At 38.1% G+C, this 18,345-nt stretch overlaps 1 protein-coding gene across 3 annotated transcripts in view; it reads left to right on the plus strand.

Annotated features, from left to right (window-relative positions):
* The window catches only part of nck2b (NCK adaptor protein 2b), a 45,933-nt gene extending 27,893 nt beyond the window's left edge, over positions 1-18,040 (plus strand). For all 3 annotated transcript variants that reach the window (XM_079377713.1, XM_079377714.1, XM_079377715.1), the window contains exons 3-4: positions 12,930-13,645; positions 16,893-18,040. In XM_079377713.1, coding sequence (XP_079233839.1) covers positions 12,930-13,645; positions 16,893-17,087 — 911 coding nt within the window. In that variant the 3' untranslated portion in view covers positions 17,088-18,040. The remainder of the gene's footprint in view (positions 1-12,929; positions 13,646-16,892) is intronic.
* Positions 18,041-18,345: the final 305 nt, after the last annotated feature.

Here is an 18,345-nt window from a genome sequence, read left to right on the forward strand (position 1 = left end):
CAGGCTCTTTGTTCTTTCAGTGTGCTTTGATAAATGTGCTCATCTGCCGTCTGTGAGGTGATACTCAGGTGTGTTTATGGGCTACATAAATTAGGTGTGTGTGCTCGTTTCTCTATTGCTCATTCTCTCTCTCACACACACACACATGGATGTGCTGGTGTATTGGTGTTTTTCACCTGCTTGCCTAATAATCTCATCTCTTCTCGTGTTTGAGGTCATTCAGTCAATGCCGCTCATGCATATAGCTCCTGCCTTCATCCCTGCACCCAATTTGCAGTTGTCAAGGTTACCTCCCCTCTGCTCATCCATTGTGACAAGGTTACCCTTTCTCTGGCAACCTTCATCTGTCTCGCTCTCCCTATTTTTTTGCTATTTTCCTCAAGTCTTTTTTTCTTATCAGTGTATAAAGATTGTATTTTCTCTGAATGAGAAAACATTGTGAGTTCTGTAGAGATTGGAAATTAAAGACAGAGAAAATTCTGTCATCACTATTCACCACCAACCTGTATGACTTACTTTATTCCATGTAGCACAAATAAAGAAAATATAAAGTAAAAGTAGTTCATTTGACTCATGTAATGGTATTCTAAGGCTGTATGATAATTGTATGCAAGGAACAGAGCGGAACTGTCTGTGAAGTTGTTCTCTGTAATCATTACTCGTTAGTCGTATTTATGTATATTCAAATAAGATATGTCAAGATGCGTTTCAGGAGATTTAACGTCAGTGATGAATGGTCACAGTACACATGACAACCAATGACATTTGATTTCATTGTTGTCGAACCTGGCGCAACATGTTAATGTCATATTTGAACGTTAGGTTAGATTTGTAGTTCTTAACTGGGGTCCGGTTTTATATATATATCACACTCAGGCTCCCACAAAAAAATCCAGGTTTTTCAAGACGGGGAAACGTTGTTCGTAAAAAGAAAATAAATAAATAATAATAATTAATAAATTAATTATATATATACATTTTTTTTTATTTAATTTTTTTTACGAACCAGGTTTCCCCGTCTTGAAAAACCTGGATTTTTTTTTGTGGGAGCCTGAGTGTGATAGACCTGGAAATATATAAATGCCATGCACATTTTTATAGTAAACATATATTTTTTGCCAAGCTCTAAAATTTTGAGTAGAAACTGTGAGTAAAAATACTTATGATTGTCCAGTAAATCATGAACAAGTGAAAAGGTCAGATTCAATGGCTAAAAAGAGGGGGAACCCTGAAGAACATTAATTTCTTTAAAAAAAAAAGTTATATTGAAAACTTTACATTACAGCATATGAACCAGAGGAGCCTACTCTATTAGCCTACATTGTTGGAGACAATGTGTGGCCTTGGAGTCAAAATCTGGTTTTGGTTTAATTTTAGTATGTTTGAAAAAGCTCTGTTTTCTTCCACATTCTTGATGAAATATGGTGCACTTGTCATAAATAACATCACAGTTACAAGTATTGTGAAAACAGCCTGAGGTGAAGGTTAATTTTCCCAGCCTGTGTTCTCTTCTGGTGCAAGAGAAGTTTGTTCTTTTCTACACTCCTGTTTGGACGTGTGTGATTGGTGGCTTGCCTCTCTTCCCCCTAAACACATTATGCATGACACAGTACCTTAACACTTGCCACTAATATTTGTAGAAAATTCTAGAAAGTTGTGCTGATCAAAACCATCTTGTGTGCCAAGTGTTAAATTTTTCTGGCGTTGCATAGAATAATTCACCTTTTTGGAAAAGCGTACCAGATGACGTGAGTTGAGAAAACAAGACATGCTGTTCTTTCAAGTTTGAATGTGTAGTAGCCAATGAAATCACAGACTGGCATATGAATGAAAGGCTTGATCATTGTTTTGCCTGTAAACAGCAGTAGAATGACTCAGTCTCCCCAACCAACCCTAAACAGATTAATGTTTGTTACCAGGAGTGTCATGATGATACATGATGTTTCGTCTAACTGAAACACCTTTCCAAATTTTTAACTTTGAGCTTGACACAGAGTATGTATTTGAGAGTATGGTTTCGCATAAATCACAGATGTTTCACACTGGTTTTAGTGCAACCCCACAATCCAGCTGTTAAGAGTTGCATCCTGCTGTCCTGAGAAACCGTTTCTGTGGAAAACGTTGACCTTAAAGCCTCAAAGCTGCTGTCTTTAGAGGATTCTCACTTCCTTTTTTTTCTTTTTTTGGGCCAGTAATTTCTCATGTCATAGTATGATAATAGAGAACATCACTATTTTAATGAAGCATTGGGATCATCATACCTAAGGAGAAAAACTTCCTGTTTGTTATTGGTGCTAATAAAGAAAGCCTGAACTGACCCTGGCTTCTCATAAAAGGGGAAAATTATGTAATATTTAAATGACTCATTAATCTAGTCACACAGTTATGACGGTCTGCAGGGATACTCTCTATGACATAATTTCCTGTTTTTTGGGGTTTTTTTTAGTAGCATATTGCATGTTGGTTACACCACACCACATGACCCTTTTTTAAGAAATAACAATGAAAAACTTTCATAAAATTAAAATTCACCCTATCTATATGAATATGTCATAACTTGATCTTCCAGTGAAATGACAGACTTCTCTGATGTATGCCAGACTTGGCCAAAGAAATGAGTCACCTTTTCTTACAAAATGTTCACAGGCTCACATTTAGCTGATCTGTCTCCATCCAGTCACACTGTAAAAAAAAAAAAAAAATAGTTGAGCTAACAGCTTCAGCAGATTTTTGAGTTTTCTCAACTTTTTGTTGTATAAACCTAAAACAACAAGTTGAGAAAACTCAAAAGTCTGCTGAAGCTGGTTGGCTTAAACATTTGAAGTTTGCGCAGCTTTTGATTTTTTTTTTTTACAGCACTGTAAAAAAAAAAAAAAAAAAAAATTTTTTTTTTTTTTTTTTTTTTTTTTAAGTGTAACAACTGACTGATAGAATCAAGTCTCCACCCTACGTTTTTTTTCTTTTTTTGATAGTCTGTTTCACTTGGATTTGTGTCACAATAAAATATTTTGTCTCATTTTAATGTGATATGTGACTTTATGGTTTTCATCGCTGGTACAACATAAATTGATTTACTAGAGGAACCATTTGCCAAACAACTGTTTTGATACGCCTACTGTTTTGAGTGTGTGTGTGTGCACATGCGTGATGGAAGAATGAAATTCCTCATCAGCGATAGCAGAGGTGGTCTGGCAATAGGGAAGACCAGACTGACTCTGCTTGCTTTCATGTGCCTTGTCGAGATAAGAGATAATTCACATAGTGCCCTCTTCTGGGTAGTGTGATTTATATAGTGTCATTACTAATCACCTAGACACTCATGCTTTATCTCTGAGTAACAAACTATCATCAACATGTAAAAAGTGGCGGTACGCAAGATAAAGTTAAGGTACGCTAAAGATTAAAATATAGAAGTGCTGGTACTGTGTATCGGTGAGTACTGGCCCACTTTGAGCACTGTTTATTGCTGTCATATGATCTTATTCACCTCCGTGACGGCTCAAAACGTGACATGTAATTGGAAAGAGTCTTGCCGAAAAGAAACAGATGAACATATTCAGAAATAGAGTGACTTTCCATAATAAAAGATTCATGTTTTTTGTGTGTGTGTGTGTGTGTGTGTGTGAGTGTGATGTTGTCAGATAATCTTTCTTACCATGATGGCTCAAACAGTGGCATGTAGTTGGAAAGAGACATGCAAAGAAAGAAACAGATGAACATATTCAGAAATACATAGATTTTCAGAACATCTTTCTTATGTTGTAACATCTTTCTTATGTTTGCCATTGTGATGACTCAGTAGTTGGAAAGACTCATGCAAAGAAATACACGAATATAATGATTTCCAAGAATGTAATAGTTTTTTTTATGTATTCATAAAACTTTTGAGATTTGACTTACCTTTTATTGCTGTCATATGCATTTTTTTTTTACCAAGTCTGCCATTGTGACAGCTCACATGGAAGGAATTATGCAAAGAAAGAAAAAGAGAAGAACATGTTCAGATTTACAGTAATTTTTCAGAAAAGAAAAATCAGTCAAGCTGCGCTTTAAGACAAATGAATAGTGTTTTGATGTATTACCATGTTTGTCATTGTGATGGCTCAAACATGTAGTTGGAAAGACTCATGCAAAGAAACAGAAGAATGTTCAGAAATGCAGTGAATTGCACCTTAAAACAATACAGTTTTCTCATTTATTCATATACAAAACATTCAGACTGGACTTGCCTCATATTTCTGTCAGATGATTTACTTTATGGGTATGGCAGGTCAAACCATGGCATAGTTGGAAACAGTCATGCAAATAAAAGAAACAGAAGAACATTCAAAAATGAGTTAATAAAGGTTTGTGATTAGGGGTGGGCGATATGGGAAAAATATCATATCACGATTTTTTATAGAAATATCACGATTCACGATTTTTATCACGATTCTTTGTTAGTTTTACTATTTTGGTTTTACAAGTTGTCTGAGCATTACAGCCAAACTAGAAAGACAAAGATGCATGGCAGATATTTAGGCCAAAGTGGGCGAAGATAAAAAATCTTTGTCATTATTTTATTTTTCTTATTAAAAAATAAGAACAAAGATACACATTACAAATACACATAATATACAAATAAAACAAACAGTGCTTTATTTTCAGGTACAATAGGTGTATTTAGCAGAGCATTCAATGAAATAGTGAGTGATTTTTCTCTTTTGCGTTTTGTTGTTTTGTTAACGTTAAATGAATAGTTCCCCCACAAATTAATATTCTGTCATCTGTCTGTCAATTCAATTGTCTGTCATAATGTTGTATTTTTATATCATCATTTACTCAAAAGTTGTTTTGGTCCCACTTTATATTAGGTGGCCTTAACTACTACGTACTTACATTTAAATTAATAATTTGATACAATGTACTTATTGTGCACATACATGTATTTACATTGTACTTATATTTTTAAAAATACCTATATGTAGTTACATCTGTAATTAATTTCTGTAATTACATTTATAATTACACTGTTGACCCATCCCTTACACCTTAACCCACCCTTAAACCTACCCAGACCACCAAACCTGTCCCTAACCTTACCCATATCCCACCTCAATAGCAGCAAAAGTGTTTTGCAATACAATATGAACCAAATAAGTACATTGTACTTACATAAAAAAATAAGTACATAGTAGTTAAGGCCACCTAATATAAAGTGTGACCGTTGTTTTAAACCGGAATGAGTTTCTTTCTTGTGCTGAACATAAATGCTATTTTGAAGAAGGTGGAAAACACAACAGTTGCTGGTCCTCAGTGACTTCCATAGGATTTTTCTTTCCTACTATCAAAGTCAATGTGGACCAGCAACTGTTTGGTTTTCCACTGAGTAAATAATGACAGAAATTAAATTTTAGGGTGAACTATCCCTTTAATGACAGTCGACAGCATGTTTAGTGTCCTGTCCCTTTAAGAGCTGCACGCATCTAATATACAGGCACGCATCCGTTTCTCTCTTAACTATTTACTTTCATTTTAGAGATAACCAACTCAGTCTGTATGTAAACCTTGTGTGTTTTGACAGTATTAGCGCAAAATATAACTTAGTTGAGTAATCAGGCGCTGTTAGACAGGCGTTTTAGTGCGCGTGCTTCAGGTGTATACGCTCAGAACAAGCGCACGTCAGACCAGCGCGCGAATGAAACATTTAACCAGCAAGGCTTGTGTGCAAATAATGTAGTTTTGCGATCGCGAATAAGTGCAGTGTCCTGTCAGAGTAACTCTACTGCTGTATGTCGTGTTGTACAGTATATAGAGACGGAGGCGCCAGAACTGTATTTGACAATGTGCGCGGTAGCGCGATACTACGATATTTCTTAAAAAGCAGATCGTGGAGACATTTTTATCGTCCACGATCAAAAATCGTCATATCGTACACCCCTATTTGTGATGTCACATGACATTTCTTACCATTTTTGCCACTGTGATGCCTCAAACCAAGCCATTTAGTTGGAAAATCTTATACAAAGAATGAAACGGAAGAAAGTGTTCAGAAAGAGTGATCGTTCCAGAATTAAAACAAAACAAAAAACAAAATCGTATTATTGTTTAACACAATTCAATACAGGTTTTTTCATGTTGTCCAAAGATCTTTCTTACCATATTTACCATTGTTGCACCTCAAACCATGGCATGTAGAAAGAAAGAGTAATGCAGAGAAAGGAAAAAAAGAACATGATCAGAAATACAGCAAAGTTTTTTTTTTTTTTTTTCTTTCATATGCAAAACATTAAGATTGGACTTGCCTTTTATTGCAGTCACATCTTTCTTATCATTGTCACGGCTCAACCCATGGCATACCATTGGAAAGGGTCATGCAAAGAGAGAAAAATAGAAGAATATGCTCAGAAATACAGTGATTTTTCCAGAATTAAAAGTTCATGCTGGAAATTTAACATCAGTTAAACTTTTAATGTATTCATATAAAACATTGAGATTTGAGTTACATTTTATTGCCGTCATATGACATTTTTCACCACATTTCCCATTTTGACGGCTGTAGAATATCAGAGACTGAATCGGACAAATTAAGATGCATCAGAACATTGAAAACTGAGGAGCTGGAATTCAGAGAGGCCCCAAGGAAGCAGGACGCCGTAAATCAGATTCCTAGCTCCAACTAGTCTGAAGCAAACAAACTAACCAACTCTTTCACAGAACAGCTTACAACCTTGAGACAAAAGAACACTTATTGATAATTACAATTCAGGAAGGAGACCGTCAAATTTGGGGCAAGTAATCAAGACAAAGAGATGGCTATCACGTGTTCCACAATTGAATTCACAAGCTTACTTAGACTGACTTCTCCCCCACATAGACAGACCAAACCAAAATTCCTTTGTCTAAAGAACATGCCTTCGTTCTCCATAGAACTATACAAAGACTTTCTTTTTCATATGCCCATAAAATCATCCTAAAAGGATATTTCTATGCAGAACCCCATATTATGTTTGTAACCCACATATTAGACTATCATGTTTTAATCAAATATTATGTATGTCTTTTAATCATCATTGAATAGCTGAAGGATTCAGATGCGTGTTTGGTATGTATGAGTTTGAAAAATCATGCTTTAAATGTTTCTCCCAATCAATTCTTTGTCAAATCCATCATAGTCTTGTTATGGAAATCATGTTCAAAAGTATACTTTTCAAGAGCCTGTAAAGTTCGGACCTCTGACTGAACAGATAACATGTTGGGTGGAGGAACAGAGCAACACCCCAAGCAAGGACAGTATCTAATTGGTCAAAAAGTCCAGATGGGACGGTCTGAAAGCTGAGTTTAAAAACTCAGGACACCATCAAACTCTCTCTTCTTAAAAATGCTCTCTTGGTCCTCTCCCTTCTCCTCTTCTTCTCTTTTGCCACCGCGTTTTGACGCTGCTCTTTGAGCGTGCTCTGGCCCACGTGCCAGCTGCTACCATAATGAGAAGAAAACCAACCTAGTCTCGTTACATCCTTTTATTCTTTTACTTTAATTTCTTTTTCGTTGTGAGTTTCGTGTACTCAGTTAAGTTTTGCCGCCACGCCTCGTCTCCGAGTTCAACTGGAGTCTGTGACCGCCTCAAAACTTCTACCAGCCACAACTCCATTGGCTTCCCAAGACCTCACTTCACAACTACTGAACTCTCAACCAATCAGACACTTTGGGGAACCCCCTTTCTGCAACGACTATGACAAAAGGGATTCCCTTAACACAGGCATAGCAAGCAACACCTCCAGGTTCTAATTGAATTGGTGTATTTAATATAAATTTTAGCCTCATTGAGAAACTCAAAGCGAGGGTTAAATAAGTGATTGATTGGTTGTTCAGGTCTATGCAATTGAACATATTGCTGTAAACTTGGGATTTCACATTTCCATTCTCTTAAACTCACCCTTTCCTTACTTTCTCTCTCTTTCTGCAACATGTGAATGTGTTAGATTAGTTTATGTATTAGGTTTATATAAATCAAATCTTATTTATATTGAAAAGAGAAGTATCTTGTGTTTTGTGCTCACAAGTTGACGTCTTAAACTGCCGATCTTGTTACTGTGCTATTTAATAGTGTTCACTATATTTTGGATTTTAATATCCAGTGTAGAGTTGATGTTATATGGCTTGGTCAATTAATCGCTGCCGCCTCAGTGATCAGCCGTGAAACAGTGAGTCTGTTCAAATTCCTTATAACATCATAAATGATTCCCTTTGAGCTAAATTAAACTATTTGCTTTATTAATATTAAGTTTTTTTTTTTTTTTATGCGTTACACGGCTCAAACCATGACACATAGATGGAAAGAGCCATGTAAAGAATGAAATGAAGAATGTATTCAGATGCTACACATTCAGATTTTTGTATTTTTACCTTTTATTGCTGTCTTTCTTGCCACTCTTACCGTTGATAGTTGTGACACAAAGAGAAAGAAACAAAGAACATGTGATCTTTTCAGAAAAATCCTTTTATGGAATTGAACAAGTCAATATTTTTTTTGCTGTATTAATGTATTTTTATATTTTACCTTAATGAATTAACATATCTTGTTTATCCTAGTCAAACACACAATCCAAAGTGACTACAATACTGCCGTTCAAGTCCATGACATCATAAAAGTATGAATTCTATTTGTGACTGTGACCTGTAACCATAGTGACAGTAAATGAAGAGTTCAGATGCAAAAGCCTTAGTACATCTGACGTTTTTTTTTTTTTTTTAAATTAGCATTTCTTTCTGAAGTGAAGTGAAGTGACATACTGCCAAGTATGGTGACCCATACTCGGAATTCGTGCTCTGCATTTAACCCATCCAACGTGCACACACACAGCAGTGAACACACACACACCGTGAACACACACCCGGAACAGTGGGCAGCCATTTATGCTGCGGCGCCCGGGGAGCAGTTGGGGGTTCGGTGCCTTGCTCAAGGGCACCTCAGTCATGGTATTGAGGGTGGAGAGAGCGCTGGACATTCACTCCCCCACCTACAATCCCTGCCGGCCGGCCACGTCCCCCCCCCCCCCCCCCCCCCCCCCCCCCCGGCTACTATATATAGATTTCTATGTAAGTGCTGGTACTTCAGAATGGGTTGAGGCTGGGATTTAGCGCATTTGACGTGAAAGTACTTGATGAACATATACTATGTGTGGAGAGCATTCACTCAGTATCATTATCTAATTTTTGACCAAGATGGCTTTTAGAGGCTTTTGCATTGGAACTTCAAATATCAAAGATGGTGACATCCAAAACTGCAAAGTCTTATCACATGATTTGACCTAACAATAGTTTAGTCGATGCACAGTTTCTTTAATTAATCAACTGCAGCCTTAATAAAGTAAAACATGGAGCATCTGAGTAAGCCATAAGTCTACAATACAAATATATAAATACTTGGACAATGTTATTTTTATTTCAGTTTGGGCATAAAAAAAATCCAGAGACTTTAAAGCTCCAATCATAGTTCTGAATTTGAAATAAAGCAAACTAAATTAGCTTTTCAGCATGTGAACTGTCAGCACGCGTCCCAAACACTTGTTGTTATACTTTTGAAAAGTAAGGGCTAATTAAATATATTTTCACAGAAAATGAAAAATACATATTTACAAGGTTCTTGTTAATGAACAGCAGCACGTGTTCATCGTGTGCTGTTCATGTGTCACGTTCAAACTGATTTACAGATATGAGCAGTTTGTATTTCAAGTGAATTTAATTCAGTGCTTGAAGTGGGGGAAAATGCCGGTACTTTCTTGTGCACCTGCTGGCATATGCAAATTCTCACATTTGAAATTTTGACAGTGGAAAAAAAATACTTGGAGATATTGCTGGTACAGCAGCAATGTATTTACTAAAGGAATCATTTGCTAAACAAACTAAAATAAGCTATTTTGTGTGTCTGTGTGTGCGCGCACATGCACAATAATGGAAACCCTTATCGGGGATAGCAGACATGTCTGGTGATAGTGTTGACCAGACCGACTCTGCATTCTTGTGCATTGTTGAGATGAGAGATAATTCACGTAGTGTGATTTATAGAGTGTCATTACTAATAACCCAGACTCTGATGCTTTATCTCTGAGTGGCAAAGTATTGCCAACATGGGAGAAGTGGCGGTACGCCAAAGATTAAGATATAAAAGTGCGTACAGGGCCCGCCAACTTTGAGTACTCCCTAAAAATATCAAAATGTATTCAAATTCAGAAATTAAAAACATACCAGATACTAGGTTTAATGTATCGAGTAATAGATTCAGACATGAGCCTCATGTCATTGACTCGTGTGTCTTTTAATAGAATATTTCCTTTCCTTTTTACAGGGCTGCTACTAACTCTCATGCATTCAGCGTGAGACTCACACAATTGACAGTTCTAAAGCCACATGTCCATTTTCACACACAGTGCCACTGACGTGATGTCTGTCTGTGTGAATTCTTGTTTATTATATTTATACATAGATAAGCAGTGTCAGATGAGGAAGAAGAGTACATATCGTAATTTTTTGTGGATCTGTAAGTTAATAAGTTCTAAAATTTTAAGTTTAAAGCTGGCAGGTTTTAATAATTAAAATGCATTTTAGAATCAATTTTGAGGAGAAATTAAGAATTTTGCTCCATTCTAGTCATTAGAAATGCACAATACCAGAGACATTTCCTCCTCATTTGAATGGAAACACACCATGTGTGTATGTACACAATCATCTGCGGCATTCCTGTCTCACAACACACACTTAGTACTGATAGTATATCATGCTGCTTTTCGCTCCTAAAACTAGGCCACCTCTATCTCTCTCCTCAGTTGAGCGGACACGTGAACACCTGCACTCTCTTTTTATTCTTTCATAGTATAGTGAGGAAGTTATTGTCATTTAGTATGCTCTGCAGGTGTGTATTGAGATGGAGGGGGGGAGCTTAGGGGTGGAGGTAGAGAGTGATTGTGTGTGTGTCTTGTTTACTGAGTGAGAAAGGCAGTGGGTGAGATGTGTGTGTGCAATCAGGTGTGTAGATCTTCTGCTGCAGGAAGGAAGCTGCTGGGTAAAGTTGTGTGTGATTATGTGTTAATGTTTGTGAACATGTAGATGTGTTTATTGACTGTTTAAATGTATTCTAGGTGGTTCATTATGTTCACTGTCTCTGCTCAGTGTCTCAGGTTGCAGTATCCAAAATGCCCAGATAAGCAATTGGTTCTGTGTGATGTAGGTGCAAGCACTGTAAACTTATTTGTCAACACAATATAAATATATATATATATATATATATATATATATATATATATATATATATATATATTAGGGATACACAATATTTTATATTTTTTTCCGTGTCGATAGTTTTCAAATCATTTGGCCGATATATTTTCCGATATGGCCAATAATTAGTAACAATATATTTCCTTTTTGTTTGGAAACAACACCAAGTCTCTCCTGTGCAGAAATTATAAGCAAAATATTTTTATTTTAATTTTGGTTAGTTTTAAACAAGAACTTATTTGTTAGAATAAAAAAAAAACATAATGAAGGTTTTTTGACAGCACATTGAAGCTTTGAAAATAACTATAAATATACTATATATCAATCGCTGCATTTTTGTTCCCCCCAGAAAGATGCAGTGTTAACCCTAATTAGTTTTTTTTTCTCTCTCTCTCAATTATTTCTTTGGTGTAATTATATTATATGTTTTCATATGCTTATAGTGCTTTGTCAATACTTTAATTTAATTTGTCATGCCAATAAAGCAACTTAAACTATAAAAAATATATATGTGGGTGGACTGTCTTTCTCTTTGAGAGAAATTTGAGAGAAATAAATCAAAATCTATTTTTAGGGCTGTCAAGGATTGTGAAATTTAGACAAAATGAAATGTCTTTTAATGTAATGATCTTTACATACATATTCACCAATTTTGATATGACCTTTTTATTCTGTTTTTTTAAAGACTGGTCAATCATGAGATTAATTGAAATGAATTATATTGACTGCTCTAGTTAAAGAAAATCAAGGAAGAAGAAACAGTCTATATATTGTCTTTGGAAAAAAAGTCTAAATGGTAACCTCACATGCTGTCACCTTATAAAAGGTTTCAGAAACAACATGGTTTAGAAACAACATTGTCTTAACACAGTATAAACTACAATTTAAAAGCTTGCTTTTTTTTTTTTTTTTTGAAGAAACTGATTCTTTTATTTAGCTAGAGTGCATTTAACTGATGCATAAATGGCATTTGTAATGGTATGATTAAATACTACTCTTCAAAATCTTGGAAAAAACTATATCTTTAACAAGCATAACTATTTTCAGTTGTGATGATAATAAAAATAAAAATAAATCTTCCTGAGCACCAAATCAGCATTCTGGAATGATTTCTAAAGGATCATGTGACACTAGACTGACTGGAGTAATGCCTGTTAAAAAATCAGTTTTTCCAACACAGAAAAAATCATTCTAAAATATATTAAATATAGAAAATAGCCATTATAAATTGCAGTAATATTTCACCGTATTACTGTTTTACTAAATTTTTGATCAAATAAATGCAGCCTTGTTGAGTATTAGAATCTTCTTTTGAAAACAACAAAAAATTTCTTACTGACCATGAGTTTATGAAAGGTAATGTATGTATAAGTTTGTGTGTGTATATAAATATATAATATTTGATGGTTGGCAGCAACAGGAGATGTGATGGATGAGGTTGAAGAATGTGACAAAGATAGAAAGGACAAATAGAGGACACGAGGAAATGTGGTGTGGCGCAGTAATGATATCACATGTCTTCTTTCAGCAGGAAATGATTAGTATTGATGAATTTACAGCGTTAATCAATATCCCTGCCCTTTCTCTTCAACTTCTAATTAGCAGAGCTCAGGGGCTTGAGTTTTACATAATGACTGTGTCTGATGTCTAATACCTCTCTTACTCTTTCTCAGGCCTGGGAAAAACTAAACGCAAAACGAGCACACGGGAAGCCTCTCCAACACCCAGCACAGATGAGTACTCCTCTAACGGGGGTGGAGCAGAACGAATATATGACCAGAACACTCCAGCGGTGGTGAAGTTTGCCTACAATGCGGAGCGGGAGGATGAGCTCAGCCTAGTGAAGGGAGCCCAGCTGATGGTGATGGAGAAATGCAGTGACGGCTGGTGGAGGGGCAGCTATAACGGACAGGTGGGCTGGTTCCCTTCCAATTACGTCCAGGAGGAAGAGGTGGAGGACACGTCAGCCGACCTTCCCGCTGTCTTCTCCTCAAGGCTGGGCCTCAGTAACGGTCAGGGCCCCAGAGTCCTTCACACTGTTCAGACGCTCTACCCCTTCAGTTCCGTCACGGATGAGGAGCTGAACTTTGAGAAGGGCGAGATGATGGAGGTGCTGGAGAAGCCAGAGAATGACCCAGAATGGTGGAGGTGTAAGAACTGCCGTGGGCAGGTGGGTCTGGTGCCAAAGAACTATGTGGTTGTGCTCAATGATGGTCCATTAGCCTCGGGCTCCCATTCCCAGCAGAACAGCCATACGGGACCCTCCCACACGGGGAAATTCGCCGGAAAGGACTGGTACTATGGCAGCGTGACACGGCACCAGGCTGAGTGTGCGCTGAACGAGAGTGGGGTGGAGGGAGACTTCCTTGTGCGAGACAGCGAGTCCTCTGTGAGTCAAGTCTTTATCTGGATCTAATTGAAATGTAGTGACCAAATAACTGCTTTCAATAGCTGTGAATAGTCACTGAGTGCTGTCCAGTGCTGTGTCCATGGTGTCATCTGCAGGGCTATTATTGGTATCTAAATCTATTAAAACATTTTTGTTAAATTAAACAAAGCTAAAAATATAAATATAAAGCCTGTGACAACAAGCCGACAACAATGAACTAGCACCTGCATCAGAGCCAAAACGTTCACTTGAACACTGTACATATTCTTATTCTTGTTATTATTATTGTTATTATTATTATAGTATAAGTGAAAAAAAAATTGCGGGTATTTCTTCCACTCAAACCCGTTCCAGAACGGTAATAATACAGGTAGAAGGCAAAAATGGCAAAATACTGATTCTGTTCAGGCTAATTTTTTAATTTGTTTATTGGTTTTGTTTTTTAAGTCCTGGGTCTGACTAGTACAGATGATGAGGAACACACTGCAAAAAGTTGGCAGACGTTTAACAGCCTGCCATTAGCAAACAGACAAACATCAGCTTGGTGTTTTAGGGCTTTTAGATGGAAAATTAGAATATAAAATATAGAATATCTTTCATTTGAAGCACTAAATTTATTAACTGGAAATAAAATAAATAAAAACTAAAATTGAAAAAAATAATTAATTAAAAACATAAAATTACTGCATGCAACTGCATTTTATTTATTCAAAAATTAATTAATTCATTCAAAATATTAATAAGACCTACAATAGTATATAAATAATACTAAAAGAACACTGGTCATTTGACGTAATTGTAAATGTAAGTTATAGTTTAGTTTGCCTTCCCTGGGATTTAGGTGCCATGAAAGTGGCTCGGCTTTTACCAGTGTTTATCGCCAGAAACGACTAACCTACTCAGGGACAGGTTAGGCTCTAGGTTGGAGATCTCACACTGAAATTAGACCAATCATTTGTAAGCAGTGTGACACTTCTAATGCAATGAAGTCATTCCCATGGTTCCTCTTCAGGAACTCGAGCTGCGTCAGGAGACGCTTTGGGGAACGCCTACACTGTAACCGGCTCTGAATACCAATGAAATCTGTCCAATGCATAGGAGGGACGTCACGGGCGAGGTGACGTAATGACCAGCTGGTATAAAAGCATGTGCGGTGCAACCGGTGTCAGACGGCGCTCGTGGGGTTCGCAACGGGATCTAGCAGAGGGATCGGAGACTAGCGAGTCTCTATCTCCATCTTCACCTGCTGGATCCCGCGACCGCTCCCCGAGTCCGGAAGCACGCCTCGTGCTGTTGCCAAGTTGAGACTCGACTGGCCGGCCGAGTGTTCGGTGGAACCGCGGAGAGGCAAACTGGATGAGCGTTTCCTGCGGTTTCAGACCTCACCTCCACATTGGAGCCTGCCGTTTTTACCCGACCTCCACACTGAGGTGTCGAGGTCGTGGGGAGAACCTTTTTCGGCCCGCCTCTTCGCCGCCTCGTCTGGTTTCTATAGCAATGTGACGGGGCAAGGGAGCACGGTTATGGGGCGATGCCACGTGTGGAGCAGACGCTTGCGGGCTATCTGTCTCCTGACGCGGCGTCGTCCCTGAAAGCTCCGACCTTGCGCACATCGACTTGGCTGTGGTGTTGAACGCTCTCTGTAGGCTTCCCTTCGAGTCTATTGAGGAGATCTCAGATCGGCATCTCACCCTGAAGACCGTGTTTCTTCTGGCGATCAATTCTCTGAAGAGAGTTGGGGACTTGCAGGCCCTTTCTGTGGCCCCTACCCATTTGGACTTTGCGCCTGGCATGGCCAAAGCCTTTCTATACCCTCGTGCAGGGTATGTCCCCAAGGTTCCTTCTGTCACACCACAGCCTGTTGTGCTGCAGGCCTTTCGGGAGCCTGACCAGCTGAGGCTAAATAGTATGTGTCCAGTGCGAGCACTGGACGCATACGTCCACAGAGCTGCCTTGTGGCGGAAGGCGGTCCAGCTGCTTATTTGCTTTGGTCCCCCTAAGAGAGGTTTTCCTGCTTCCAAGCAGACCCTCAGTCGGTGGATTGTGGATGCCATTCAGATGACTTATGAGTCTTCTGATCTCCCCTCGCCCATGGGAGTCAGGGCTCATTCCACGAGGAGTGTGGCGGCCTCCAAGGCCTTTCTCGCAGGTGTCCCTATCCAGGACATCTGCAACGCTGCGGGATGGTCCACGCCCCTGACCTTTGTCAGATTTTATGGCCTGGACATGAGAGCCACTCCAGGCTCTTCCGTTCTCTTGCCCTAGCTGTGCTCCGTATGGATACACACAGGGCAGGGACTTGGAAGTCTGGAGCCGTGGGCATCTCGTTCCCCAAAGCGTCTCCTGAAGCAGCTCGAGTTCCTGAAGAGGAACATCTTAGGTTACGTATGTAACCCCAGTTACACGAAGGAACGAGACGCTGCGTCGTGAGGCCACACTTCCGGCATCCCTGCCAGCACTTGCTTGATTCTAGAAGCTGACGCCGGTTGCACCGCACGTTCTTTTATACCAGCTGGTCATGACGTCACCTCGCCCGTGATGTCCCTCCCATGCATTGGACAGATTTCATTGGTTTTCAGAGCCGGTTACGCTGTAGGCGTTCCCCAAAGCATCTCCTGACGCAGCGTCTCGTTCCTTCGCGGAACTGGGGTTACATACGTAACCTAAGATGTTTCTTTTGTTCCAAATTAAAGGTCACTTGATAGTTAATAGAGTTTTAAAGACAAAATCACCTAGCTTTCAGTCATTTATTTGAATTGTTTAAATTATATATTATTTATTAGACATTAGATAACATTACACCTTTTTGTGGACAACTTTTTCTTAAAATATAAGGTACTTTGGTTAGATTGGGTTGTAAAATGTCTTGTGGTGTGACCAAAAAATGTAAACATTTGCAAATAAATTATAGTGATTTGTACATTCCTGTATATTTAATGTATAAGGAAAATGTTTTATTACTTTTTACATGACATTTTAGATCCATTAAATGTTTAGCTTTTTTGAAAGTTCTTTTTTAACTATATAAAACAAGTAGTAAATTTTTAAAAGCTTGATAAATTTACTTAAATTTCTTTATCGTGGACAATATATGTCTATGAAATAAATATGCTTTTCAGTCTAGAGTAGTTGTTATCAATCTGTTACTACATATTTGGGATATCTGGAATCTAGGGCTTATGGTGCCACCTGTAGGCTGAAGTTCACTAAACGAACATTCTGTTTCTTTCTCTCTCCTTCTCTCCAGCCGAGTGATTTCTCAGTGTCTCTGAAAGCAGTCGGGAAGAACAAACACTTCAAAGTGCAGCTGTCGAATGCAGTTTACTGTATCGGACAACGCCGCTTCAATACTATGGATGAACTGTTAGAGCACTACAAAAAGGCTCCTATCTTCACTAGTGAACATGGAGAGAAGCTTTACCTTATCAAACCCCTCCAGTGACCTTCCACACACAAATGAGCCTTACAACCAGACCTGACTGGACCAGACCAGATCGGACCTCACACTGAGCCAAGTGATCTGCAACTCCTACTTACCGCTCATTTCTCATTTCTTTAACAAAATCGCAGGATTTAACATTATGATGTTGTTTCCGCCTATGTGTCCTTTCTGTTCCTGTGTCTCCGTGTTGCTTTAGCTCTTCTTTTCACCTGGAGTGGTTCACCTAAATGATTATCACCTTTTCCAAGTGATAATTGAAGCACCTTCCCATGGCCTTGATCGACAGCTCATTTTCTGTTCACACTTAGTCGACATCGAGATACAAGAAAGCCAACAGATGCGGCCTTCATCTGATACAGACTTGGACTTCGACAGTCGGCACAGGGCAAGCGCACAATACAGATGCAGTGGAATTAGAGGAAACTGTATATACAGTACATAGGATTTGCCAAAGAGAGAGTTGGTTACAGGTACTTGTCGCCCCCTGCTGGATGAACTGAGAAATGCCAACAGGAGGGTCTTATAAGATGAATGTTTTGTAGATGCTTAACCAAATGTGCCAGCTTCACATTCAAGCACTGCTCATCTAATATATATATAAGTGAACTATATCCACCTCATTCAAATTCACACATCTGTATCAGCATTAAAGTGTTGGCAAAGACCTCCATATTACAGCAAAACACTGTTAAGAGTTGCTTTTCTAATGGGCACCATTCGAAAAGAATGGTTTGGTCTCTTTACATATGGGTCCATACAGCTGTTAGTTTCTGAGCTTTTATAAAAGTATGGTACAACTGAATGTTACTGAGCATTGTTATTTAAAACCATGTTTATTTAACGTGAGAAGAAAAGCTGCGGAGAAGGACAATGTAGTGAGCTCCACATCTATGATATCTGTGCAAAACGTTGAAATACTTTTGTTTAATTAAACATTTTGCAAGAGGATTGGCAAAGTTGTGTGCTTTTTATTGTCTCTTGGTAATGTATAGTTCAACAGGGGGTCAGTAATTTTTTTAAATGTTTTTGAAATCTTTCACTAAGGCTGGATTTATTTGATCAAAACATACAGTAAAAATGTGGTGTAAAATATTGTCACAATTTAAAATAATTCTTCTAAAAGCTACATTTTCAGCAGGCATTACTCAAGTCTTCAGTGTCACATGATCCTTTAGAAATAATTATAATGTGTTGATTTGGTACTTAATAATAAAAAAATAATGTTTCTTATGTTAAACATTTCACGTGAGTGTAGTCT

This window comes from Barbus barbus, assembly GCF_936440315.1.
Source record: "Barbus barbus genome assembly, chromosome: 25".
Lineage (NCBI taxonomy): Eukaryota > Metazoa > Chordata > Actinopteri > Cypriniformes > Cyprinidae > Barbus > Barbus barbus.